Genomic DNA, 27,796 nt, shown 5'->3' on the forward strand with positions numbered 1-27,796 from the left:
ACTTTTGAGAGCTAACAAGAAGAAAAGTGAATTCTCTCATCTTCAGTAATTGAGGTATACAGCTATGGGATTGTACAGTCTCCTGAATGACCCAGACAGCTTATTCTGCCCATCTCTGTCACTCTGAAGGTTTTAGACCTGTGCTAACCAATACAGTAGCCACTAGTCACATGGGGCAATTGAGCATTTACATGTGGCTGGTTCAAATTGAGATGTACTGTTAAGTATAAAATACAAACCAGCTTCCTTAAACCTGTACACAAAAATAATGTAAAATACATCAATATTTTTAAAGATTTTATTTATTTATTTTTAGAGAGGGGATGGGAGGGAGAAAGAGAAATTTCGATGTGTGGTCGCCTCCCACACAGCCCCCACTGGGGACCTGGCCCACAACTCAGGCATGTACCCTGACTGGGAATTGAACCAGCAACCCTTCAGTTTGCAATCCAAGCTCAATCCACTGAGCTATACCAGCCAGGCAAAATACCTCAATATTTTTAACATATTGATTATATGTTGCAATAATATTTGGATTTAGTGGGTTAAATAAAATATGTTATTAACATTAGTTTTACCTATTTCATTTGATTTTATAAAATGTATCTACTATCTACAGCCACACCACCCTGAACACACCACCTAAAATATATCCACTAAAACATTTTAAATTACATACCTGACTCAAATTATATTTCTACTGGGCAGCAATGTTCCATACAGAAATTTAGACTAGTGTTCCAAGACACGATACCATTCTGCTACTTGAACCATGTCTTCCCACGCAGTCAGTGTCTTTCAGCTCATTTCACAGATACTGCCTCACAGTTCTGCAAGCCATGGGACTGAACGCACCAAGCGCCGCTCCCGCAGCCTCTCCAGCGAAGGACTACAGGAGCCAGCGTTCACCGCGCACTTCTGGGGGCGGGGCCTTGGAGGCAGCCTCTTTGTGACGTCATGTTCCCTATTACCTGTTCCGCTCCTTCCCTCCAGCGTGCGAGTCCTAAAGGTGGGCGGGGGAGTTTCGGTGTGGTGTTGGGTTTACGTTCGGGAGGGCGCTGGAATGAGGCGGGGGACTCTGGAGCTTGGGGGGCGGGGTGGGGGGGGTTGAGGACCGTGCCACCCACGTTGCGCGGTACGAGGAAAAGTGCAGCTACTCGCCTGTAGAGCGGCGCGGGGTGTTGCGCACTTGCAGCAGCAAGACGTAAGAGGCAGGTGCGCACGTGGTCCCTGCCCTTTGGGCCGGAGTCTACCTTGTAACCTTGAGTTGCTGTTGTAACCAGCCGAATGGAGAGGTAATCGAGAAGAGAGCCGGCCTCCCAGGGTACTGAGGCTTGAGGGAAGTAGGCTTACGGTCCTCCCAGCACTGCTTAAACCCTTCCCCCCACCCCCCACCCCCGCCCCGCTGGCAGCCTATCTACCTTAATTTTTATTTGGAAAGGAAGTGGGTTCTTAAGATTTTCGCTATTGTTCTAACAGGTGGTTTTGTGGGGGGCGGGGGGAGGGCCTGTTTAATCCAGTTATTGTTGCACTGAAAGAAGCTATTCAAGAGCTAGGAGACAGTGGATTTTAATTTTAGTGGATCCAGTGTATCAAAAACATTCAACAATTGTGCACACTCAGACTTAACTATGTGAATGAGGTGATGGTATAGTTCTGGGATGCGTCATCTCAAGGAGTCATCGTTTCTTCTAGCAAGTTCCATCTTCCTTGGCTGCTATTAATGTTTTGTGATGTATCTGGTTTCGTAACAGGTCGGTTTTCTGAGTATCTGCCTTCATACTCAGAAAACCGACCTGTAATGAAACAATATATACTGCCTTGTGATAGCCACCCTCCACCCCTCCCAGAAATGAGAGGGAAATCCAAATGGAGGAGTTTAGCATCGTCCAGACTTTTCTTTTGCTCCAATATATGCAAGATTTATGTTGGTTTTCTGACTTTAAGGTAACAACCTATGTCAGTTCCTGCCAGATCCTTGTTTTAAATCACTATGGTCTGATTTTCCAGTGACCATTTATTGCAAAACCAGATCTGCATATGTGAACTGTTAAAAAAATAAATAGGCATATTAATATTTCCAAGAGCTTATTTGAGCAAAAACCAATACCAATCCGCCAGAACCAAACCAGAAGCACGCTGCAGGTACAGCTAGAGGAAAGACAGAAAATGCATAAACAAGAAAGGGAATTATTTGCACCCTGGCTGGTGTAGCTTAGTGGATTGAGTGCAGGTCTAGGCACCAAAGGGTCACCGGTTCGATTCCCAGTCTAAGGTTCAATTCCCAGTCTAAGGCACATGCCTGGGTTCTGGGCCATGTTTCCAGTAAGGGGCTCACAAGACATAACCACACATTGATGTTTCCCTCTCTCCTTCCCTTCTCTCTAAAAATAAATAAATATTTTTAAAAAGGAAGGGAAGGAAATTATTTGTTTGACTCTAGCTTAAAGCCTAATTGGCTGTTTGTGATTGGTTATCCTTAGTGTTTTGATGTAAGTTTTGTTCAGGTAAGAAATGTTCAAACCTAGGGAGAATTTTTATGAGTTTATTTGAGCCAAACTGACAATTGCCAGCAAACACAATCATGATGGATTGAAAAAATAGTCTGGAGAATGGCCATTCTACAGTTCATTTTATATATTAGAATACAAAGAGTAGGGAGGGTGACATGAAATCCACGTAGATTAAGGGGCCTGGAGAAAGCTAAGCAGGGAAATCTCTGGGATTGGATAAAAAAGGCAAAAGAAACACAGTTTTTACATTGTGGGTACAGAACAGTTAATAGTTAACTTTTATAGCACATAAAGTTGATATATGAGAAACAAGATAACAATGAGGGGTTCTGGAAAAGATTACTCTGATATTTCAAAAGTATGTTATCTTAGATGCGAAAGATAATACACAGTTTCACTTAAGGTAAATTTTGAACTTTGTCAAGGAAGCTACAGGCCTAAGATGTTACTACCCACCATAACTCACTTTTAGTTACAATTTCTTTTAAACTTTTTTTCTTAAGTTTTTGTAGATTTATTTTTAGATAGAGGGAAAGAGAGGGGAAAAAGAGAAGGAGAAAAACATCAATGTGAGAGAGAAACATTGATCAGTTGCCTCTTGTATTCACCCTGACCAGGGGCGGAACCAGCAACCCAGGCGTGTACCCTGGCCAAGAATCAAACCAGCAACATTTTGCTTTGCGGAACAATGCCCAATGGACCCACATCATTAGGAATTTTTGTGTACAGACCATCCATGTAGGTACTTTTGGTCTTGTAAGGCTGCCATGCAGGCCTCCCCTAAGCTTGTCAGGTTTAATATTTGGCCCCTTTTCCTCCACACCTTGAAGCATTTACAGGCTTAGATCTTGGTTTGCTTACCTAGTCCACCATGGCCATTAGAGCCATACAGGTCTAAGGTCCTCCGTATGTAGTTAATTTAGCACAAGATAAGGAGCTTATTGGAGAACATCGGGTTTCAGAAGGGTGGATGTATTGAGGCTCAGTAACATCTTTTTTCTTTTTAAATGTTTAGCTTTGTCCTGGTCACTATGTGTTCCCATTTTCTACAAAGAAGATTTCATATATTTCAGCCCAAATGACATCATTGATAGAGTCAATAGTCAAGAATGGGAGAGTTTCTAGCAAAGTAGCCTAGGCCTCTTTCAGGTCTGATCTAATGAATGGTTTTTATTCGTGGCTTTATGTTCCCACTTACAGCTCCCCTCCCTTTCAAGGAGCTCAAGGCAAATCAATCAGAGAAATCGAAGTTTCTTTTTAATAATATTAAAAAATATTTTAATCACAGTTGACAGCAAGTAAAAACTCAATGTTATAGCAGTTTTTAAATTTTTAAAAATTGAATTTAGAGAAAAAATAAAACAAAAAATTGGTTTTAGAGAGAGAGAGGAAGAGAGATAACAAACAAATATTGATTTGTTATTCCACTGATCTCTGCATTTAATGGTTGATTCTTGTATATACCCTGACCGGGGATCAAACCCAAAATTCTGGCCTATTGGGGCGATGCTCTAATCAACTGAGCTTCCCATCCAAGGCAGCAGTTGCTTTTTATAAATATTATTTAATCCTCACAGTAACCCCATAGATTAAATAGAGGGAAGAATACTGTTTGTTGTTCCTGTTTTAGCAGATGAAGAAACAGAAACAGACACAGGTTCATCTATCCAATTCCACACAGTTAATATAAGCAAAGCCACAATTGGAACCCAGGAAGGGTGACTCCAAAGACCATATTCTTCAAAATTTCCTATGAGAACACTTGACTGTTGAGAAACCACTGGGCTTGTCACTTTTCCCCTCTGCATCATGAAAAAACATTATCAGAGAAATTAAAGGGTTGCTTTCCTGAAAGGGGCATCAGTGGGAGATTTTCTACAGGGAGGTGAAGAACCAATGTGTGGGGGAGAAAAGAGAAAAATAAAATTCCTGAAAGAGGATTAAAAAACACCTTAAAGAAATAGGGTATCTTTTGGTGTTGGTGGGATTTGAGACTTTGATCTTTTCTTAAGATGAAAAGCAGCAGGGAAGTGGGAAAAAATTACCCATGGAGTAATTTTCAGCTAGAGAACCGAAGTATGAATGTGGTTGGGCTGCATCTGAAAGCCTGTTGAAGCATACTGATGCCAGGGTGTAGCATTGTGCATTGACCTTCCTTTCTGTATTTTTTTTTTAATTTTGAGAGTACACTTACTAAGGTAAAGAAGTGAGCCAAGGTGGGGCTGCTGTCAGCTCACAGAGAAAAGGGGGCCTTGGAGACAGGTTCAGGGGTTTAGCCCTGGTCGAGCTACAATTGCCCATTGCTCCCTGGTTGCAAGTCTTATATACCTTAGAGTTTAGGTGATGCACATCTGTGGGGGAAGGAGAGGGGAAAGGGAAAAGCTCCTGTACTTCTGATGGTTGTGGTTTTTGATTAGGGTCTCAGCACCAGCCCAGACCATGTGGACCCCGGATGAGATTGCAAGCCTGTGTTATGAGCACTATAGGATTAGGCTGCCCAAGCAGGGGAAGCCAGAGCCCAACCGTGAGTGGACATTACTAGCGGCTGTAGTGAAGATACAGCCTATAACTGACCAGGCCTGTGACTGCCCTGACAAACAGGTGCAAGGTGAGACTTTTTCTCCTTGAAACTCTCCCTTTTCTTTTCAGAGATGGTAGAATATACAGGGCTGTACAGGGGCCCTTGTCACCAGGTATCAAGTGCGCTGTTGGGCATGTTCCCCAGCTCTCCACCAGGTGATGTAAACACCAGTGATGTAAGTCGTGGGAGAGAGCCCTGCTGGAAGTGCAGTGGTCTTCGTGGATGGGTCAGCCCTATGGGGGAATACTCCAGTCTAGAGGAATGTGCAGACTTATTAAACCTGAGGACTGGGGACCATTCAGTTTCTGAAAGCTCACTTAACGATTTGTGTTTTTCCCCCTCAGTGACAAAGGAAGTTGTCTCAATGGGAACAGGAACAAAATGCATTGGCCAGTCCAAAATGAGGAAGAGCGGTAAGCCCACATGGGGTCTAACCAGTGCCTGTCTAGGGAGCTTTGGAAACTGTCCATGTTGCTCTTTCCCCTCCTCTTCATAGCAAAGGGGTCATGTTACTGAGGTGGCTGCCATTTCAGTTCACACTTGCTATTGCTCCATTTGGAAAGACAGAACTCACGTAAAGAATGAAAATAAACAGTAGAAGCAGAGGCTGCCAGGAACATGCTTTCTGAATGGGTTAAAGTTGGCCAGTATTTTCACACTCAAACCAGAAGTTTCCTGAGCTTAACTAATCCACATTATCTTACTGAAGCCCCAGAAAGCAATCTGGAATTAAATGGTAACTTTGGCACCAAAAAGAATATGGAAATTCCTTAGAGATCTGGCATCTTCACCTTCTGCTTCCAGTTAGCAGAGGCCTCCTGGAGTTTGCTTCCCCCATTTTCCTAGCTTCGCCTCCTGTATATGAGGAAGCTGCTCCAGGATCACTGTGGATTGAACTCCATGAGGTGGTTTCCCCATGAGCGCCAATGTGATAACAGCACAAAAGCTCCAGACCCCTGTCCTCCAGGTAAAGATTTCCCTATAGATTAGTAGTACTCAGCTGGGGGAGATTTTGCCCTTCACAGGGCATTTGGCAATGTCTGGAGACATTTTTGGTTGTCACAAGACTGGAAGGAGAATGTGCTGCTGGCCTGCCAACAGTGTTGCTCAACGTCCTACAGTGCACAGGACAGACCCCACAACAAAGAATTTTCCTGTCCAAAATGTCAGTAGTGCTGAGGTGAGGAACCCTTCTGTAAATGCATTGCCATTGATGATTGTGATGCTTTCTGGCAAAGCCCTCCAGAGCTACATGGCCATCCTGGGTGCTGGAGGAGGGAAATTGCTGTGTTCTGCTTCTAAACACCAGAGCTTCTCCAGGTTCCATCTGTCTTCACTGCTGTCCTGTCTTTGCCACAGGAGACATCCTCAATGATAGCCATGCGGAGGTCATAGCCAGAAGGAGTTTCCAAAGGTAAAGTCACATCCCCAGAGAGTCTGATTTGGCCAGGTTTGGGGGCCGCAGAATTTGCATTTCTAGTAAGCTCTTGAGTTAAATTGATTTTGTTAGTCTGTGAACTAAACTTTGAATAGCACTGCTCTATATGGTGGTTCTCATGCTTGAGTGTGCATCAGAATCACGTGAAGGATTTACTAAAATCCAGATTGCTGGGCCCACCCCCAGAGATTCTGACTCAGCAAGTCAAGGGAAGAGCCTGAAAAGTTGCATTTCTATCAAATTCCAGATGCTGCTTACACTGCCAGTTTAAGGACCACACTTGGAGAATCACTGGTCTAGATCATTCTCATAATTCTAAGTCATTGTCCATCCCATTGGTCTTTAGATCTTTCTTTCTTAGTAATCACCCAGCCAGAATCTTCCCCTTTACCACAGAGTCTGGTGTTCATTCTGACAGCATCCTGTACCCATTAGGTACCTTCTTCATCAACTTTATTTGGCAGCCGCCCTGGAGGAGAGTAGCATCTTTGTGCCAGGAACTCAGAGAGGACTGTGGAAGCTCAAACCAGACCTGTCTTTTGTATTTTTCTCCAGCCATACGCCCTGTAAGTGCATTCAAGCCTGTGAATTAATATCATATTGTCTTCTTCCTTATATTTGTTTTATCCATAGATATGTTCCTCGAAAAAGCACTTCTAGCTGAAGTATAGCTACAACCAGCAACAGTGTCTCTTTGTGAACAGACCAGTATGCCTGATCATTTCTCGGCCAAGAAAAGGCAGGGTTGGGGATGTTGCGGGGGGGACTCACTCACGCTTCAGTTACCAGTCAGGACTGGGAAACCTAAAACTGAAACCCCACTAGGTCTGAAACCAGCAGTAAGGTTTAGAAGTCCAAACTCATTTTATTCATTCGTTCATTAAACAGATATTTTCTACTATTGTCAGGGACAGTGTGACATAGTGGGTGCATAGCAGGGAATAAGACTAGTCCCTTGCTGACTCCCATAGAGTCTTTTAGGGAATGTTGACGGTCATCTTTTTGGTTAGGTAAACTTTCATGAATCTTAAGGGGATGTTCAGGTGCTGTGGTTGCATTAGGCAGGAAGACCAGACCTAGCCTACAGAGAGTCATTTTGATCCTCTGTTTTCCTGTCTTGAAAATTAAGAATCACTTCTGCCCTTTGTAGACAACAGCTCAGGGATGGCAGTAAAATTTCCTCACCCAAAATACTTTGAAATAAGGATATAAAATTATCCTCTGACTATTAAACTTTAAGAGTAATGCATGCGATTAGAGCAGAGATAGGTAATCACTCTAAGAAACAGAATAGCTGTCAAGACTTGATCATAAATCAAAAATATAATACAGCTTAAGAAATAATAAGTCTATTGAAAAAGAGTTACAGAGGTAGGCAGGGATCATCCACAGTGAGTGCTCTGGTCCAGGGGCCAAAGGATGTTCCTGACTCGGCGCTTCTCAGTCACCCAGGGATCTTGCTAAAATGCAGATTCACATTCTGGGGTGGAGCCTAAGGTTGTGTGTTTCTAATGAACTCATGGTTGGTGCCAGTGGTGTTAGCCTGTGGACCACACTTTGGGTGGCCAGGGCCTGGCTGATTCAGTCGTCTTATTGTGGAGACAGATACAGTCTGGGGATCAAACTGGCCTGACCGCTGCCTAATCAACAGGCATATCCACAGGCTGGTACTTCCCTGTGAGAGAGTGCTTACTGATCTACAAGAAAAATAAGTACTAGGTAGTGAATTTTTTAAAAAGCTGCTTTCTTTCCATTTACAGTTTATGAAAGTTTAGTCATTTTTAATAATTACAGCTGGGATTTTTAAAGATCTTCCTTCATGGAATAAAAAGTTGGCCACCTTCTGGAAAATCTTCTGGATATTTTACTTGTCTGTGAAATCAAAATCTAGAGCCACTGATCTAACTTCCCTGGATCATTTTTAAAAAATTTTTAAACGTGCTATCCACCCATGGTTTGTCTGCAGAAAGAAAGAACACTACATAGAGAGTGTGACTTTCTGGCTTTCTTAACATTTATTCCTCATTTCTAATTGATAATTTGGTGCATAGGTTAGCTACTTCAACGCTTACTTATGAGTTTTATTAGCTTGAGTCAGCCTCTCAAGTTCAGGCATCTGTCAAGATTAAATCTCTGAGCCTGCAGAGTAGGAGGCGAGCCCTTGTGCATTCTCCAAAGTCACTGTCACTTTGTGAGGTCTCTGGAAGTCTGCCAGCCGGCCTCTCTGGCAACACTCCCACTGCTACATCTCTTGCTCTCCCACTCTTGGGTTATAAGGCTACAGATGTATTATTCTCACATTTTAGAAAAACAGCACGCATCAGGTTAGTGTTCAAAGAAGTAGCTCTCTTCTCAACAGGAAGCTGTGCCTTTTACTAACCTCTGGGTTTTTTTTTTTAAAGATTTTTATTTATTTTTAGAGGGGAAGGAGAGAGGGAGAGAAACATCAATGTATGGTTGCCTTTCGTGCATCCCCTGCTGGTAGTTAGCCTGCAAGGAACCGGTTTGCAACCCAGGCATGTGCCCTGACTGGGAATCGAACCGTGATCGTCTGGTTCGCAGGCCCGAGCTCAATCCACTGAGCTACACCAGCCAGGGCTAACCTCTGTTTTTTTTTTTGTTTGTTTGTTTGATTCCCTGTAAGCACAGAATAGGTCAGAAATCCCTAAACCAGCACAGCTGGGAATACCAGCTGTGTAAGTTACTGCAGAGTTTAAGGATATGCACATACATCTCTAAGATGGGGAAGTTGCAAACTTTGTTTGCCAAACTTATTGGATTGGCCAAAAAGTATGTATGGTGTTTTTTTATAAACAAAAAACACATTTTTCATTTTCACCAATAACTTTATTGATTTGGATATTTTGAGAATGTACATTGATTGTTCTCAATTAATGTCTCAATTTGGTCACTATCAACTTCAGCTGCTCTACCTGACTGTGGAGCATCATCGTCCAGTGAGAAATCTCCAGTGCAAAACTTCACAAACCACTTTTGACACGTTCAATCAGTCACAGCACCTTCTCCATACATGGCACAAATCTTACTTTGTGTTTCAGTTGCATTTTTACCTTTCTTGAAATAATAAAGCATAATATGCTGAAAGTGTTGTTTATTTTCTTCCATCTTCAATATTAAAATGGCTACACAAAAAATTCACCAATTTTGATACTTTTTTAAAAATGCAGACTGAAGCTTTGCACAGTGGCAGTATCGTAGCTGATGAGGTTTATCCAAGGTGTGATTATTGCTAATGAAAAATGCACTCTGATATGACAGCTGCCAAAATACAATTGAGCAAAATTGTTTTGAGTGAAGTTAAAGACAACTAAGTGCTACTAGAGCCATCCTACAGAAATTTTGGCCAACCCAATATTTAACCATGAAATCAGCAACCCACTTTTGTTTTCCAGTACGTCTCGTGGGATAACATTCCACAAAATGCACATGGGAACTGCTTGTTCTAAACCAGCGGTTCTCAATTTAGGTCTGTTTGTTCCCTAGGGGACATTTGGCAACATCTGGAGACATTTTTGATGGTCAGACTAGAGACTGCTATTAATCCAGGAAGGTTGCTAAACATCCTATGATGTATAGGACAGACCCCACAGCAAGGAACTATATGGCCCACAATGTCAATAACATGGAGATTGAGACACTCTGGTCTAAACTAGTGTTTCCAAAACTTCCTGTGTTAGGAATTACCTGGGATCTTAATTAAGATATTCCATTTTCCAGACCCCTCCCCTCTAGAAATTCTAACTCAATGAGTCTAGGAGAGGGTCAGGAGTCATCAGCAAGATGATTCATATTAGGGCAATTTGGGTGAGTGTTCTTAATTCCTCTCATGTCAGCTTTGTTTAGATGAGACCAAGCACATTCAGGGTGGTATGGCCGTAGACATATTAAGCTTTGTTTAAAGCAGTGGTTCTCAAACTTGAGCTTGCATCAGAGCCTGGAGAGTTGATTAATACCCAGACTGCTGGGTACTACCTCCAGAGTTTCTGATGCAGCCGGTCTTGTGTGGGTCCCAAGAATGTGCATTTCTAACAAGTTCCTAAGAGATGCTGCTGTGGCTGGTCTCACTCCTGAGAACCACTGGTTTAAGGGGTTTCTTCTCCTGTAGGCGGGGATGCCTCCATCATTCCAATGCTTGAGTTCGAAGACCAGCCTTGCTGTCCCGTCAGTGAAGATTGGGCCCATAACCCAGCAGTAGAAGCCAGTGGTAACCTGGAAGCTACTGAAGATAAAAGAAAATGTGAAAACCCGGACAGTCCAGTGGCCAAAAAAATGAGGCTTGAGCCCAGAACTCCTGCCAGAAAAATTGCGAATGGTGAGGCTCACTGTCAGAGTTTTGGCAATCAGGAAAGTGGCCCAGTCCCACCAAAAGTTGGCAGTTCTAATCTCATCTCAGAGGAACTGGCCACTGGACTGGCCCCCAGTGGTGCCAAAGTGGTAGATGTTTATAGAACTGGAGCCAAGTGTGTGCCTGGGGAAGCTGGAGACTCAGGAAAGCCTGGTGCCGAGTACCACCGGGTGGGGCTGCTCCGAGTGAAGCCAGGCCGGGGAGACAGGACTTGCTCCATGTCCTGCAGTGACAAGTTGGCACGGTGGAACATCCTCGGCTGCCAGGGGTCACTGTTGATGCACTTCCTAGAAGAGCCCATCTACCTGTCAGCTGTGGTCATTGGGAAGTGCCCGTATAGCCAGGAAGCCATGCGGAGAGCACTAATTGAGAGGTGAGAGGACGGGGAGGGAGGGCTCCGTTGGAACAGCCTTTTTTTTTTTAAATATATTTTATTGATTATACCATTACAGTTGTTCTATTCCCCCCCTTCAATCCCTTCCACCCACACCCTCCCTCCCCCACCATTCTGCCCCCCTTAGTTTATAACCACGTGTCTCAAGTTCTTTGGATTCTATATTTCCCCCACTATTCTCGCCCTCCCCCCTATCTATTTTCTACCTACCATCTATGCTATTTTCTGTGCCTTCTCCCCCCTTCTCCCCCTCCCACCCCCCTGTTTCTAACCCTCCATGTGTTCTTCATTTCTATGGTTCCACTCCTGATCTAGCTGTCCTCTTGGTTTGCTTTTGTTTTAGGTGTGGTTGTTAATAACTGTGAGTTTGCTGTCCTTTCACTGTTCATATTTTTCATCTTCTTTTTCTTATATAAGTCCCTTTAGCATTTCATATAATAAGGGCTTGGTGATGATGAACTCCTTGAACTTGACCTTATCTGAGAAGCACTTTATCTGTCCTTCCATTCTAAATGAAAGTTTTGCTGGATAAAGCAATCTTGGCTGTAGGTCTTTGGATTTCATGACTTGGAATACTTCTTTCCAGCCCCTTCTTGCCTGTAAGGTCTCTTTTGAGAAATCCGCTGACAGTCTGATGGGTACTCCTTTGTAGGTGACTGTCCCCTTATCCCTTGCTGCTTCTAGGATTCTCTCCTTCATTTTGGTCTTGGCTAATGTAATTATGATGTGCCTTGGTGTGTTCCTTCTTGGGTCCAACTTCTTTGGCACTCTCTGAGCTTCCTGGATTTCCTGGAAGTCTATTTCCTTTGCCAGACTGGGGAAGTTCTCCTTTATTATTTGTTCAAATAAGTTTTCCACTCGTGGCTGTTTCTTTCCCCCTTCTGGTACCCCTATAATTCGGATGTTGGAACGTTTAAAGATGTCCTGGAGGTTCCTAAGCCTCTCCTCATTTTTTTGAATTCTCATTTCTTCATTCCTTTCTGGTGGGATGTTTTGTTCTTCCTTCTGGTCCATTCCATTGATTTGAGTCCCAGTTTCCTTTCCATCGCTATTGGTTTCCTGTGCATCTCCCTTCATTTCAATTAGTTTAGCCTTCATATATTCCTCTAATTTGTGACTATAATCTACCAGTTCTGTGAGCATCCTGATAAATAGTGTCTTGTATTGTGCTTCTGAGAGGCTGGCAATTTCTTGGTCGCTGAGAGTTATTGGCTCTTGGACTTTGAGTTCTTCTTGTGCCATCTTTCGGGTTGTTCGTGCCTGTTCCATAGCAGGATCAGAGCCCTAAAATGTTCACTAGAACAGGGCAACTAAGTCGCTGGGTTGTGACGTTGTATGTAGGGGTGGGGTCAAAGAGCGACAATGGGGTCAAAGACCTGTATTGCCAGGCAACTAAGTCGCTGGGTTGTCACGCTGTATGTGGGGGCGCGGTCAAAGAGGAACTCTGGCGTCCTGTCCTCCGCCTGCCGCCACGGCCCTCACCAGTGCCACAGTTGCTGCCGTCACTGGGCCCACTCGTTTCGTCCCACTGCTCGCGAGTGTGCCACCGCCGTCAGCCCTCGCCCCCTGGGGCCTGCGTGGTCTGTTTCACTGTGCGCGAATATGCGCCCGCAGTCTGCCCCGCACCCGAACTGGTTCCCGTCTGCCTGCGTGCCTGGGTCGGGGGCCCTGTCCTGCCCGACCCTGCTCGCTGCTGGCTCCGCCCCTCTTACCGTCCCCGTTGAAAGGTTAGATGTAGTCAGACTTCCGTATAATTCAATTTTCTGTCCTTTGGTTGTGTCTTTGTTTCTCCAAACCTTTGTTTTATTCAAACTTGGTTGTGGGAGAAGGCACAGTGTTTCCACCTATGCCTCCATCTTGGCGGAAGTCGGAACAGCCTTAACAAGAAGCAGTCTGAGAATATGTCCCAAGAGCCCTAGAAATATCTATGCATTTTGCTCCAGCAGTTCCACTGCTAGGAATTTGCCCTAAAGAAGTAATTAAGGAAAGGTTCAAACATTTAGCTTCCTGTGTAGTCATTTTTAAAAAAAGAAACCACTGCTCTGGCTGGTGTAGCTCAGTGGATTGAGCGTGGGCCTGCCAACCTGAGGATCGCGGTTCGATACCCAGTCAGGGCACATGCCTGGGTTGCAAGCCAGTTCCCAGCAGGGACCAGTTCCCAGCAGGGGATGCACGAGAAGCAACCATACATTGATGTTTCTCTTCCTCTCTCCTTCCCTTCCCCTCTAAAGATAAATAAATAAAATATTTAAAAAGTAAAAAAGGAAACCACTAAAATGGCCAGCAATAGATCAAGTGATTTTTGTTAAGACTCCTGTAGAAGAAATTTAATATGGTAAGATGTTCATTATGTTTAAAGAGCAATTCATTTTATTTTATTTTTCTTTTATTTTTTCCATCACCATTTATCTCCCTTATACCCCCTCTCCCTTGCAGTCACCATACAGTTGTCCGTGTCCACAAGTCTTTTTTCCTTTTTGTTCAGTCCCTCCACCCCCTAACCCCCCACCATAGCTGCCATTCTTCTCTATGTCTATGAGTCCAAAGGGCAATTTAGAAGATAAAATAAGTTCATGCTGGTCTTCAAGTATATATGCATATGGAAAAATTGTAGGAGGATATACACAAAGGTATTACTGTTATTACCTCTGAGATGTGGTATTATGGGTAGTTTTTTCTTCTTTGTGATTACTGTTCTAATTTTTCTACAGTGTACAAATATTGCTGTTAAATTTTTTAAAAACCTTCAATCATTAGTGTTAATATTTGAAAAGATAAGTGATAAAGGATGACCACTCATGTGTGGGCTTCCTAAAGAAGGCAGCCAGACCCAATGAGTGCTGCGATAGCTGTGGGCAGGATGCAGCCATGGCCAGGGGCAACCTGTGAGCCTATGTCAAATGACCATTCCTGAAGCCAACTCCAGGAAGCAGCCCCAGGATATGGCCCACTAATTCGACTTCTGGGTACATACCCCAGAGAAATGAAAACACATGTCCACGTAAAACTTGCACATGAATGTTCACAGCAGCATTCATCATAATAGACCCAAAGTGAAACAACCCAAATGTACACCAGCTGATGAAGGGATAGACATGGTATGTCCATACAGTGGAATATTACTCAGCCACAAAAAATGAAGGACTAATACATGTGCAACCTGGATAAACCTTGAAAACCTTATGGCCAGTGAAAGAAGCCACATAGTGTATGATTTTACATAATGAAATATCCAAAATAAGCAATCTATAGAGACAGAAAGTAGATTTGTGGGTACCAGGGGCTGAAGAAAGAGATGGGGAGTGACTGCCAAATGGTGCAGAGTCCCCTATTGGCCTGATGGCAATGCTATAAACTCAGAATGTGGTGATACTTGCACAATTCTGTGGACACACTCAAAAACTTTGAATTGTATACTGCAAAGGGGCAATTTTTTTGGTATATAAACTATATCCCAATAAACATGTCTAAAAAAATAAAAGTGACCCTAACTACTCTGCCCAAGATGTTTTCTGTGTTTTCCATTTTTTCCCTACCCTGATACTTTTAAATTGCTGTCTGCTCAGGTCTAAACCAACCTCTTTTTGGCACTGAGTTTATGAGAAAGAGAAACAAATGAAGCTTTATATTATACGGTAACTTTGGTTTCTGGTGTGTTTGAGAATTCCCTAGGAAGCAGGTGCCAACAAATTAATATTTCCTCTTACGGTTTTCAAATCTTTCAAAACCGATATCGGGAATGGAGTTTGGTGTTACCAAAATCACTGAGGGGTAGTTAGACTCAAATAGTTACCCTTCAGAGTAATGGGAGGGGGTCTTCCTCCAGCCCTGAGTTTCTGTGATTTAGATTGCCTTCTCCCACACCCTCCTGTACTTCCCTCCCCATAAACAGACAAACCGACATGCCTCCAGAGGCCTTTGCCTCCCACCGAGACACAGTGGCAGCAGTGGGGTCCACAATCCTGTGTATTCTCTTTCTCAAGGAATGTGCCTAAACTGGATGATTTCCCCCTCACATTTAGGTGTCAGAATATCTCAGCTTTACCCAAAGGCTTCGGAGTTCAAGAAGTGAAAATACAACAGTCAGATTTACTGTTCGAGCAGAGCCGTTGCGCCCTGCAGACCGAAAGGGCTGACAGCCCAGGCCGACTTGTTCCTTGCGGAGCAGGTAAGGGATCCAGGTTCCACTTGCCCTGGAGTAACTTGTCCCCAGACCACCGAGTGCCTTGGGGTGGGCCACATCCTCCCAGCCTGGGGAGGCAGTTTACCACCCAAACAGTCAATAGTGTGGGCTTTGGAGACACCCACACTCTGTCAAGTTCATGTTCTCTGTGACCCTGGGCAACCTGCTTAGTCTCTCTCAGCCTCAGTTTATTCATCTCCAGATAAAAATATCATTTATTTATCAGAATTGTTATGAGAATTAAATAAATTCTGTTTCATAAATGCTCAATGATTGTCAGTTGTTATGATAGTGATGATGATGACGATGAATCATGAACAGACCTCTAGTGCTCTGTGTCGGAGTGACAGTCATGGTCTGACATTCTATCCACTCATGGGTCTGCAAAAGCGGGGAGAAATTTTCATTGAAACACCTCTGGAACTTGTAGAGGACTGAATAGTTTTCACTCTAGAACCTTGCTTTTTTATAGCCATCAGCTGGACTGCAGTTCCTGAGCAGCCTTTGGATGTCACTGCCGATGGCTTTCCACAAGGAACAACGAAGAAGGGCATTGGAAGCCTTCAGGCCAGGTACAGCATACTGGGGCGGAAGGAGGTGGTGGCTGTGTGCTCACGACTCACCACTAACTCCAGATCATTTCCGCCACCCCATAAGAAAACCTTATACCCACTGGCACTCACTCCCCACCCTTCCCTCTCCCCACCCCTGGCAACCCCAATTTATGTTCTCTCTCCACGGATTTCTCTATTATGGACATACCATATAAATGGAGTATACATTATGTGGCCTTTTATGTCTAACTGCATTACTTAGCATGTTTTCAAGGTTCATCCATGTAGCATTTATCAGTCTTTCGTTCTGTTTTATGGCTAAATAATATTCTATTGTACAGATATATCACCTTTTGTTTATCTGTTCATCCATTGATGGATGTTTGGATTATTTACTTTTTGGCTGTTAGGAATAATGCTGCTATGAACATTTGTATACAAGATTTGAGGTGAACATTTTCTTTTTATTTTAAGGTTACATTTATTAAAGCTAGGGACAGTGTAACAAGGAAGGCCTTAGGAGAGAAGAAGCGACAGGTGAGAGAGCCTAGGTGGGGTGCTTTGGCTCCCTAGAAATGTTACGAGAAACAAGGGAGCAGAGGCAGGACTGCTGTCAGCTCCCTGGGAAGTCAGAGAAAAGAGGCCTTGGACACAGGTTCAGGGGGTCAGCCCGGGATGAGTTGCTGCTGCCCATTGTTTCCTTGGTTGCAAGTCTGATCCCCTAGAGTTCAGGAGATGCACGCCTGTGGGGGAAGAAGAGGGGGAGGGAAAGGCGCGGGAGTGCTCCCAGAGGGGAGAGCACCTGGGCACATTTTCAGTTCTCTTGTGTATGCCGAGGAGTAGAGTTCCTAGGTCATGTGATAACCTTGGGTTTCACTTTTGAGGAAATGCTAAACTGTTTTCCATAACAGCACTCCACCATTTTAAAACTTCCCCCAGCAAGGTATGAGAGTTTCAGTTATCCTGCGTAATTTACAATACTTGTTACTGTCTGTGTTTTTTTTTCTTATTGAAGTCATTCTACTGGGTGCCAAGTGCTGTCTCACTGGGGTTTTGACTTACATATTCCTTGTAACTAATGATGTGGAGTATCTTTTCACATACTTGGTAGCCATTTGTATATCTTTGGAGAAATATCTGTTCAGATCTTAGCCCATTTTTTAAAAAAATTATTTATTGATCTGAGAGAGAAAGAGAGAAAAACACCAATTTGCTGTTTCAGTTATTTGTGCATTCATTGGTTGCTGCTTGTTTGTTCCCTGACTAGAGATTGAACCTATAACCTTGTCATATTGGGATGATGCTCTAGCCAACTGAACTACCCAGCTAGGGCCTTAGCCCATTTTCAGAATTGTTTTATCTATCTTTTATGGTTGAGTTGTAAGATTTCTTTCTACATTCTAGACACTAGCCCTTTATTAGATATACTTTACAAATATTTTTCTCCAATTCTGTGTGTTATCTTTTCACTATTTGAGAGTGTTTTAAAAGTTTAAAATTTTAATGTCTATTTTTTTTTTTTTTTTTTTTTGCAATTTGTGCTTGTGGTGTCTTATCTAAGAAACCATTGCCTAATCCTAGGTCCCAAAGATTTACTGTGTTTTCTTCTAGTAGTTTTATAGTTTAAGCTCTTATGTTTTGACTGATCCATTTTGAGTTACTTTTTCTATAAGGTGTGAGGTGGGGTCCAACTTTATTCTTCAGCATCCAGTTGTCCCCGTACTATTTTTTGGAAACACTATTCTTTCCCCTGAGAGTTTTTGAAAGGAACACTTGCTTGGGCTTTTCCACTAGGGATTCTGGTTTAGTAGGTCAAGGTTGGAACCCAAGAATCACTTATAAAGCTCCACGGTGATTGCATTGGCAAAAAGGGCACCGTGGGAATAGGGTCTTGTGTCTTCAAATTGGCTTTTGCTGAGTGTAGAGCTTAAGAGCTGCTGGACGCAACACAGTTTTCACTGGTGTGTGTTTGGAGGTTCATGCATCTATCGTGCTGCTTCCTCTTTTGCTAAATGCTCTGCTGGTCTCTCCACCCTGTTTTTCCCTCCTACGGAGCCACAGGTGTTCTGCAATAGCCTGAGGGTGGGAGGGGTTGTGGCGGGGTGGCCTCTGCACCAAAGGCTTTTCATCTCAGGCTGGGTTGAGCCGGGCTGAGCAACCCCCTTGTAGGACTCCCACATTTTATAGGTAGTCTTTTTGATTTTCCTAAGTCTTTTCTAAGTTGATTTTCCATTTTTTGTATTATGCCTTTGTAGAGTTATAATTAAATTTCACAGGTGGATTTTTTTGACATGCTTATTTGCCTGATTCAACACAAACAATAACAACTTATATCTTATTAGACTTAAAAACAAAAGTTTGTTCTTTGTAGCCATTAACCAGCTTTAAAATAGCCTGAATGGCAGACTTGGCCTGTCTCCTGGTGGCCTAGCATATTGATTTGAGCAATATTTACAAACCTGTTGTGGGTAGAGACTTTTGGACGTTTTTCCCCATGTGCCTTCCTGGCTTCACAACACTGTTAGCCTTGATCTCAGGGGATCAAGGCTATGTGAGCAGAGCAGGTCACAAGGGACAGGGGAAGGAATCACGTGTTTCCTGCTGAGCTGTGTTGGCAGGCTAGAGCAACTCATAGGTATGGGCCCTGCCCACCTGACTGCGGTTTGGTTTGCTGCTTTGCTTAAGTCTAAAATGCCCTTCTTCACTGTGAATCCACAGTTTTAAAAACTCAGCCCAGCCGCTGCTGCCTTCTGGCTCAAAATTACCATCTTTTCTTTAAATTCCCATAGTATTGTTCTCCAGCTTCTCCCAATACAACATTGCTCTCTGTGTGATTGGGAGTGCCTCCTGTTCTCGCCCTTGCTCTGTCTCCAGCTATCCAGGTGACTTTGAACAAGTCCAGTTGCTCTCTGGGCTTCTGTGTGTTCATATCTGTAAAACAAGGATGTTGGAATAGATGATCTGAGACCTCACACATTGTGGATGCCTTTCCCATTTAGAAGGCACACTCCATACAGGGAGGAAGTATATGGTGGAAAGAGTAGATGCTTTGTGGTTTCTGGTTCCCTTTCTCCCTGGATGTGTGAACCTGGGAAAATTACCTCTCTGCACCTCTGTGTTCCCAGCGATGAAGTGAGGGTAACTAAGAGTTGCTGTTGCCCAGGAATGTTATAAGAACTAAAGGAGAGAGCCTCTAATACAGTGCAGGGGTTGCAGGAGAGATCTGGTGAAGATTGATTTTCCCTTCATTTGTCAAATAAAGCTTCATATTATTTACGAGTCTGTTACTTTTATTCTAAAGACCAGCAACCACTGGGAAGAAAGCAGGTTTTCTCATGGCTCATTCCCAAGTGCCAGTGTCCAGGGGCCACCTTCTTTAGAACTACAGGGAATATGAGCTCCGACTGGGGTGTTACAGACATTTAATAGACTCGTGCAACACAAAAGGGACTATTTTATATAAATCCTGTGTGTGTGTGTGTTTTACCAACAATGAGATAACAGGACCCTCATTTTTAAGAAGCTTAATTTTGCTCTGCCTGTTACAGGCAAATTCCTTTGCCCTAAAGTAGAAAATTGACCTCCCCTCCCTGTCCAGATACCAAACAACCTAGAGAATCACTATATGGCCCATTGGGTTATAAAAGATGAAGGGATTAAAAAATAAATATAAGTATATCTAAGTATGTTAGAGTAAAGATAGTGCTGGATTAAAAACACCAATGTGAATTTTTAATGTTTAAAAAACTACAGCCCTGACCTGTGTGGTTCAGCTGGTTGAGCATCATTCCACGAAGAAAAAGGTCACCAGTTCAATTCCTGGTCAGGGCACATGCCTGGGTAATGGGTTGGTCCCCCATCAGGGTGCAGACGAGAAGTAACTAATTGATGTTTCTCTTTCACATTGATTTCTCTCTCTCTCTCTCTCCCTGCCTTCTTTCTCTCTAAAAATAAATAAATAAATAAAAGATTTTTAAAAAATTACATATATATGTATAGCTTTCCTAGGTATATGTGTGTGTATATATTTTTTTTCAGTAAAGTTCAATTTTCTTCATATAAATCTTTCACATCTTTATTAGAGTTATTTCTTAAATGTTATGCTAGTTATCTCTTGCTATATAACAAGTTATCCCCCAAAACTTAGGGGCTTAACATTTAACAATGTTAACAACAATTAACATTTATTGTTTCATAGTTTCTGTGTCAGGAATTTGGGAGGAGCTTAGTGATAATTCTGGCCCTGGGACTCACGAGGTTACAGGCCATTATGTCAGCCAGCACTGCAGTCACCTGAAGGCGTGACCATGTGTGGAGGATCCAGTTCCAAAATGTCTCACTCATGTTGCTGACAGGTCAGGGCTGGCTGTTTGCAGGAGGCCTCAGTTCCTCACAAGTTGGATCTCTCCATAAGGCTACCAGTGTTCATCTTCATAACACAGTGTCTGGCTTTCCCAGAACATGTGACCCAAGAAAGCAAGGCAGTAGGCAGAGTATCTTTTATGACCTAGCCTCAGAAGTCACACTGCACTTGCAACCTCCCAGGGGTTATACAGGTCAGCCCTATTCAGTGTGGGGGCACAAGGGAGGGTTGCACAGAGGCGTGAATTGCAGAAGGCAAGAGTCAGCACCTCACAGGTTGGCTGCTATCAGTGCTATTTTAAGTAATTTCTGTTTCATTTTCTGGGTATTGCTATTGCAGCCAGTTTTTTGTTTCTCTCTGCTGCAGCCAGGGTTTGTATCCAGCAACTTCATTAATGCTTATTATTCTGCTGATTTATATGGGAATTCTTTTGGAAGTTTTTAATATAGATAATCTTTTGCAAGTAGAATTTCCTTTCTAATCCTCCATTCCATTCATTTCTTGACTTACTCTGCTGCCTAGAACTGACAATACTACACTCATCTGTAAATAATGGCTCTGGTTTTTTGCTTCTCCATCCTTATTCCTTTTATTTCTTGTTTTACTGGCCAGAACCTTTTGTATAATGTTAGATAAAAGCAGTAAAAGCAAGACCCCTGTCTTATTCCTGATTTTAAGGACATGTATTTGCTGTAGGTTTTTATAGATACCCTCTATGAATTTAAATACCTTACTTAGTCCTCATTTGTAAAAGGTTTTAAATCATTTGATGTTGAATTCTAACATGAGTTTTCTCTATACATTTTCCATAATTATGTTACTTTTCTCCTTTAATCTGTTAATGAGTTCCATTAGTATTTTTGGCTTTGGGGGTTTTTAAATGTTAAAGCAGCTTTATGTTCCTGAGTGCAAACAGCCACTTGCCACAGTTCAGGCCCGAGAAGAGCAGCCTGTGAGGGCCTAGAGTTCTGCTTTAAGCAGTGATTCCTTCAGTAGGCTAGGCCCCCTCCAGGAAGGGTAGGTTCTTGACAGACTCTGCAATCCCTTATATCATAGGTACCATCAGCAAGCTGATGGTACAGTTTGTGAAGACAGTGAAAGGTATGGTGTGTAAACATGAGACTACACATTGTGGGCACTCACAACGGTCCCCAGCTTCTAGATCAGCTCATGGATTGTGTATATGAGGGAAGGAAGGAGGCACATGCAATCCAGGCCACAGCCAAACTGGATGAGCCAAACCAAGAAGGCCCAGGTGGGCTGGTAAGGAATCCACACTCACTTCCTTCCCTGCTCCAAACTGCAGCTTCTATGAAGCTTAATGTTTGAAGCAATAGGTTGGCCTTCAAAAGCCCTTAATGCTCAAAGGGAGAATCTGGAGATTCTGCCTCAGGTGGCTCATGGAAGTAGACTTCAAACAGGTAGAAGCATTCAAGTTTCTGACACAAAACTTTCCATTTCTTGTAAGTAGCATTACCCAAGAGGCCAGTTCCCTTGAAAGGAGGTAGCCAACATGGCTGGTAGGTACCCTGGGGGGAATTTCACCTCTACCTTTATCCCCTTTGAACCTGTCACCTTGATTTTATGCTGATGACATTTTTTAAAAGATTGTATTTGTTTGTTTTTTAGAGAGGGAAAGGGTAAGATAGAAACATTAATGTGCAGTTGCCTCTCTAGCACCCCCTACTGGAGACCTGGCCCACAACCCAGGCATGTGCCCTGACTGGAAATTGAACCAGTGACCCTTTGGTTTGAAGACCAGCACTCTGTCCACTGAGCCACACCATCCAGGGCCTGATGGCATTTCTTAAGATGAGGTTCCTTTTTTTGCCTCTTCCTAATCAGACCCTTGAGTCTAGATTTTCTCCTTACCCAGTCCAGGTGAAAATGGGGACTCAGACACATCCAATACCATTTGAATCTTGGTAACTTTGATAGGGATCTGGCACGTAACAAACAATAAATCCTCTTCATCTTTTTCCAAACAGATCTCGAATCAGCAAAGTGGAACTCTTTAGATCATTCCAGAAGCTGCTAAGCAGTATTTCAGAGGACAAGTGGCCAGACTCCCTCAGGTGATGCTACTGACCCATGTTTTTCATATTTAGGAAAACTTCTGGTTTATTCCTGGCTTATGAGTAGCAGGAAGCTTCAGCAGGAGTGGTGTTTCAGTAGGCCAGTGGGCACTGACCACGCGCTCTTCCATCCCCATGGCTCTGCTTGCAGATACATGTGTGATCTTAGGTATGGAGTTGAGTGGTTTGCTGGTACAAAGTCACAAGAGACCAAGGGTGGAATTGGGTCTGGAACCATTCCAGGCCCTCCTTTCATTTTACCTTCAGATATGGGAAGCGTTGTGAAAATAGGAGTGCTTGGAGAGCAATATGATTAGGAATAACAAGTCTCTTTTTCTTTTTTACTTTTTTTTTTAAGATTTTATTTATTATTTATTTCTAGAGAGTGGGAAAGGGAGGGAGGAAGAGAGGGAGAGAAACAACCATTAGTTGTCTCTTGCACGCCCCCAGATGGGGACCTGGCCCACAACCCAGGCATGTGCTCTGAGCAAGAGCCAAACCGGTGACCTCTCAGGTCACAGGCTGACGCTCAATCCATTGAGCCACTCCAGCCAGGGCTCAAGACTCTTTTTCTTTTGTTCACATCATTGGTTGTGAACTGCAACTCCATGATTGAAATCACTCTCCAAACAGGAATGTAGAGAACTATGAAACCACTTCAGGTGGGTGGGTGCAATTCAGACACTTAACTACCCAGAGTTGAGCCAAATTTTACAGAATAGAGGGCATAGTCCTTAGAAACTGCCCTCATTTCTGATGCTAGCCACAAGCTTGGGGGCTCCCAGCCACCCAAACTTCTGACCAATTGACCACAAACTCAAGATTTCCACTACCTACTCTGGTACAGCAATTCACTAGAAAAACTGACAGAATTCAGGAAAGCAGCTATAGTTACAATTACCTCTGACTGTAAAGAGTACCAGTGAAGACCAGCTAAAAGAAGGGACAGATAGGATGAGGTCTGGGAGGGTCCCAAACTCAGAGTCTCTCTGAGACTCAGAATGTATCACCCTTTCAGCACCAACCAGGAAGCTGATTTGAGCTTCAGAGTTTTGGGGGGTGGGTTATTAATAAGAATGATTGATCAAATTGTAGTTCACTCGATGTGATTGAACACAATCTTATATCCCCCTCCCACCCTACAAGGTAATAGTGCTATCAGGTGGCTCAGTGCTCCAAGTCTCCAGTCTTATGGTTGGTGCTTCTGGCATGGCCAGCCCCATCCTGCAACTCTCCAGGGCTCACCATGAGTCACCTTGTTAAACATGAACTTAAGTGTGATCTGAGGGGCCCACCATGAATAACAAAGGCAGTCCTATCCCCTGGGAAATTCTAAGGGTACCTCTCCCAGGAACTGGCAACAGAGACCAGCCAAAATCTTTATTATACACAGTAGGGAAGCGGAGGAGTATCCAGAAACTGTTACATGAAGAGACTAGCCACTGTTATCACCGTCATACATACTGTGGTTAGTATCGATGCCCTCCAGTCATTTGTGGTTGGTTTGCTTGTTTCTTGTCCAGAAAAATGAATCAAACTGGAACTGGGTGGGTTTTGGTACATTCTGTGTATTAAAAACAAATCTGGACTTAGTTAAGGAGAGAATTTCACTCAAAAGGACTATTGTAGTAAGAGAAGGAGTCTATTATGATAGGAGAGGACTGGTACAATAGCAAGAATACTTCAATCATAAGCTTTGCAAGCTTCCCAAAGACACATGGAAAGGAGTCTTCTTTTATACAGAGAGGTAAACAAGGCTGAACAGCACCTGGAATGGGGGAGTGGGATGAGCAGGTGGTGTGATAGAACAATTGAACCAATAGGGAAATGTCTTTTCTTGCTGTCAGTTGATCCTCAGGAGGGGCTGTTACACATTCTGAGGCTGTATCAGAGTTCTGGGGCCTGGGATAAGGAGAGAAGCGCACCTGATATTTGGTCAAGTTAGCAGGTATTTTGTCAAGATTGGTCGGTGGATTCAGCTAATTGTTACGGGTCAAAGAATGGGAATTTAGACGGTCTCTGTCTGGCCATGTGATAGGTGAATGATAGGGGAATCCAAGAGTCTTATTTAAGTCATGGGGAAGGGCAGTTCTTTGCAGTCAGCCACATCCCAAAACACAGAAGGGTGGCAGGGAGATTCCTTACCCATAGCTGTTTTTTAGGAACTTGGGGCTCCAGTAAAGTTTAACATTGTCATATGTATAGGTCCCACCCATTAACCAACAAAAAGCTGTAGGAAATTGATCAAACAACTGAAATCAATTTTTGCTGCAAATAGCAACTTTGCTGAAGCGGGATGAAGTTGGATCAATAAGACATGAGTGTCAGTTTCTTCAACTATAAGATACAAGGACAGAGCTCAAGGTCCAAGTGGAGAAGAGAGCTGCAAGGAGCTTGACTCAAGTTTGGTCGAAAGAGTCTTGGTTACAATGAAAATCTTTTAAAACTAGATATAAGTATTACGAATATTATTCAACATGTCAGCCATTTCTTAGCAGTCAGAACTAAGAGATTGGGAGGAGTGTTGGTTGTCGGTGTGTAGGAGGTAAGTATGGGTGAAATGGAAAGTGCTTTGTGAGGGAAAATGCATCTAAGGAGTTTCTAATGGCTGTATCTTCTGGTGGAAATTATACACGCTTAGAAAACTTTCAACCAAAAAAAATGATAGTTATTTTTGTTTTTATCTGATTTCACCAGGACCAGACAAAACTAGCATTCTTTTCATTCTTGCCTGTTTTAATCCATATTATTTTGTAGTGAATTCCCCACAGAGGAGATAGATAGAGTCTGTCTAGGAAAGCAAGCATACCAAAATTCTCCTGTTCCTAAGTCTCTTGTAATGAATCTGTCCAATTGATTGCTCAGGTTTCTTGTTGGCCATGGTGGTGAGCTGTTCAATGAGAAACTGTTTGGTGGTGTTGTGTGCATTAGGGTGCAGAAGCTAGAGACATATCAAGAGTACAAGGAGGCTGCATCTGCCTACCAAGAAGCCTGGAGCGCACTCCGAAAGCATGCATTTGGATCCTGGATCAGAAACCCACCAGATTATCACCAGTTTAAATGAGAAGGGAAAGTTCGCAAAAAGCAAACTTACTGGTAGCAAGGTGTATTCCAGCCCTTCCTGCTAGACTGCCTTCTTCCTTTGTGCTGGACAAGCGTTAGCTTTTCTTGTAGCTGAATCGGGACGAAAAGTCTGCCATCTACCAAAGCAACGTATCTCTTCTGTGTAAGAGGGATGGAATTTTGGAACATGGAACAATCTATACTTGACTGAAGTAGCTCTCTGCTAAAATGGCATCTCACTAATGACTTTGGCTTCTGTCCTAACCTGTGTTTTATTACTTCTCAAAATTATGGAATAAGAATTTGAAATATGATACTTTAAAAGTGATGCTGTTTTGTGTGTTCCTGCATTAATTCAGCAAGTATATCTTGGGCTGAAATCATGTTTAAATCTCTGCAACTTCTAGAGCTTTACTTGGCATAAAGGACATATATTTTGCATACCCAGTCTTTCTTCTTTCAGACAGCCACTCTGTCCTGCTCAGTAGGAAACCATGCAACCATGAGACTTGGTTGAACCAAACCTTATTCCTGACTCCAGGAATGTGAGCTATTGAGCCCTGGACAGGCCTGAACTATTGCAAGACCTATCAGGAAAGATTCTCTCTCCTCTTGTATCAGGAGCTGGGAGGGCCACATATTCTTGGAACTTTGCCTACCTCATAGAGACAGCCAGCTTTAGAATGAAGGCAACAACAATTGAAACAGATGCCTGAAGCCAGTGCCCACCCTGGACTTCAATTATAGGAATATAAATTCCTACTGTTTTGAGTAAGCCTGTTTGAGATGGTTTTCTGTGAGTTTCAGTGGAAAGTGTTCTGCCTAAAAGACCAAAAGTCTGTAGAGTAAATCAGCAACAGACTTAGCAATCAAGCCTGTCTAACTAACATCTAATATTTAACTCTTTACCCCATTCTCATCTTAAATTATTATCTGACAATAGAAGCTCTCCGTATTGAGATTACTCAAGGCCCTTGTCAGTCTTCAGCATTTCTTTATAGCTTTAAATCTGTTTTAATAAAAAGTTTTATTGAGTTATAATTCGTATACCATAAAATTAACCCACTTAAAGTATACATTTTAGTGGTTTTGGTATATCCAAAAAGTTGTGCAAACACCACCACAATCAACCTTTAAACATTTTTTGTTGTAAATGTCTGGGGACACTATTGAACTCCGGGCGGACAATACAGTAACTTCCCGTTTCCCTTCAAGCCCTTTAGCCCCAGGACAAGCAGTAGCCCACTCTCTGTCTCTAGATGTGCCTGTTCTGAGTATTTCATGTACTGGAATCATACAATACACAGACTGGCTTCTTTCATTTAACATAATGTTTTGTGATTCATGATGTCGTAACATGGATTGGTACCATGAAATATAAATAATATTCAGTTGTATGTGTATATTGCATTTTGTTTATCCAGTCATTTGCTGTTAACATTTGTTTCAGTTTTTGGCTATTGTGTGTGTGTTGTTATATTTTTTTTTAAATTATAGAAATGCCCTGGCCACTGTGGCTTAGTGGATTGAGTGCCGGCCTGCAAACCAAAGGATTGCTGGTTCGATTCCCAGTCAGGGCACATGCCTGGGTTGCAGGCCAGGTCCCCAGTTGGGTGCATGTGAGAGACAACCAATGGATATTTCCCTCTCTCTAAAAATAAATAAAATCTTAAAAATTTATTGAAAAAGTAAAATAAAATTACAGAAAATATATTTGTCATAACAAGTTGTCCTTGATTTTTTTTCATAAGAAATTCTGTTACGTAGCAGGAAAGAAAGGTAAAAACACCCTACCTGAAGGCCAGGCTCTGACATGATGCTTTAATCAGAGAGACCCTTTGCTGGACCTCAAATCCCATGTTATAATAGCAGTTAGGATACCTCAATTGGCAGGAACTTTTATCCACAAAAGATTATGCATCTCTATTATGAGATTCTATTGCAAAGGATAATGATTAATAGAATATAAGGAGGTGATTTTTATTCCTAAATTTTATGGTAAGTTTGTCAGATTTGTACCAAAAAATCTAAATATAAACCCCTAAATTTAGACTTCAGAGCAGAGGCTGGGAAAATTCTGAAAGCTAGTGATGAAAGACAGCTTCACTGTGGGCTCTGCCTGTTTTATCAAGAGCTGAGAGTGGTTATTAGACAATCAAATTTCTACATTTTAATATCTAATATGCAATTTGTGTTCAGTTTTCTCCGTTGTCTCAGAAATGTCTTTTGACAAGAAGCTTCTTGAGGATGGGAGCTTTGTCTTATT

At 42.7% G+C, this 27,796-nt stretch overlaps 1 protein-coding gene and 1 non-coding gene across 6 annotated transcripts; both read left to right on the top strand.

The window, feature by feature from the left end:
• Positions 1–975: 975 nt before the first annotated feature.
• ADAT1 (adenosine deaminase tRNA specific 1) lies at positions 976–26,942 on the top strand. 5 transcript variants are annotated; one of them, XM_037063595.1, is made up of 10 exons: positions 976–1,009; positions 4,931–5,121; positions 5,439–5,507; positions 6,454–6,508; positions 6,968–7,098; positions 10,659–11,271; positions 15,315–15,460; positions 15,948–16,047; positions 22,381–22,467; positions 25,333–26,942. In XM_037063595.1, the coding sequence occupies exons 2-10, from the start codon at positions 4,953–4,955 to the stop codon at positions 25,529–25,531; spliced, it is 1,569 nt and encodes a 522-aa protein (XP_036919490.1). In that variant the 5' UTR covers positions 976–1,009; positions 4,931–4,952; the 3' UTR covers positions 25,532–26,942. The 5 variants fall into 5 exon arrangements, with proteins under 5 accessions (XP_036919490.1, XP_036919488.1, XP_036919491.1 ...); XM_037063593.1 differs by lacking the exon at positions 976–1,009 and adding an exon at positions 1,158–1,295; XM_037063592.1 differs by lacking the exon at positions 976–1,009 and adding an exon at positions 3,137–3,251.
• On the top strand, positions 9,726–9,868 carry LOC118999282 (U4 spliceosomal RNA). The gene has a single exon (XR_005069073.1). It is a non-coding gene; the product is annotated as a U4 spliceosomal RNA (small nuclear RNA).
• Positions 26,943–27,796: the final 854 nt, after the last annotated feature.

The sequence above is a fragment of the Sturnira hondurensis genome, unplaced genomic scaffold (genome assembly GCF_014824575.4).
Source record: "Sturnira hondurensis isolate 20B ecotype Veracruz unplaced genomic scaffold, ASM1482457v3 Scaffold0014745, whole genome shotgun sequence".
Taxonomy (NCBI): Eukaryota; Metazoa; Chordata; class Mammalia; order Chiroptera; family Phyllostomidae; genus Sturnira; species Sturnira hondurensis.

Coding starts and splice junctions, on each gene's coding strand:
- ADAT1 (XM_037063592.1), top strand. CDS start 3,202: ATGCCCAATGGACCCACATCATTAGGAATTTTTGTGTACAGACCATCC. Junction 7,099..10,658: donor TTTCTCCAGCCATACGCCCT/GTAAGTGCATTC, acceptor CTTCTCCTGTAG/GCGGGGATGCCTCCATCATT. Junction 15,461..15,947: donor ACTTGTTCCTTGCGGAGCAG/GTAAGGGATCCA, acceptor GCTTTTTTATAG/CCATCAGCTGGACTGCAGTT.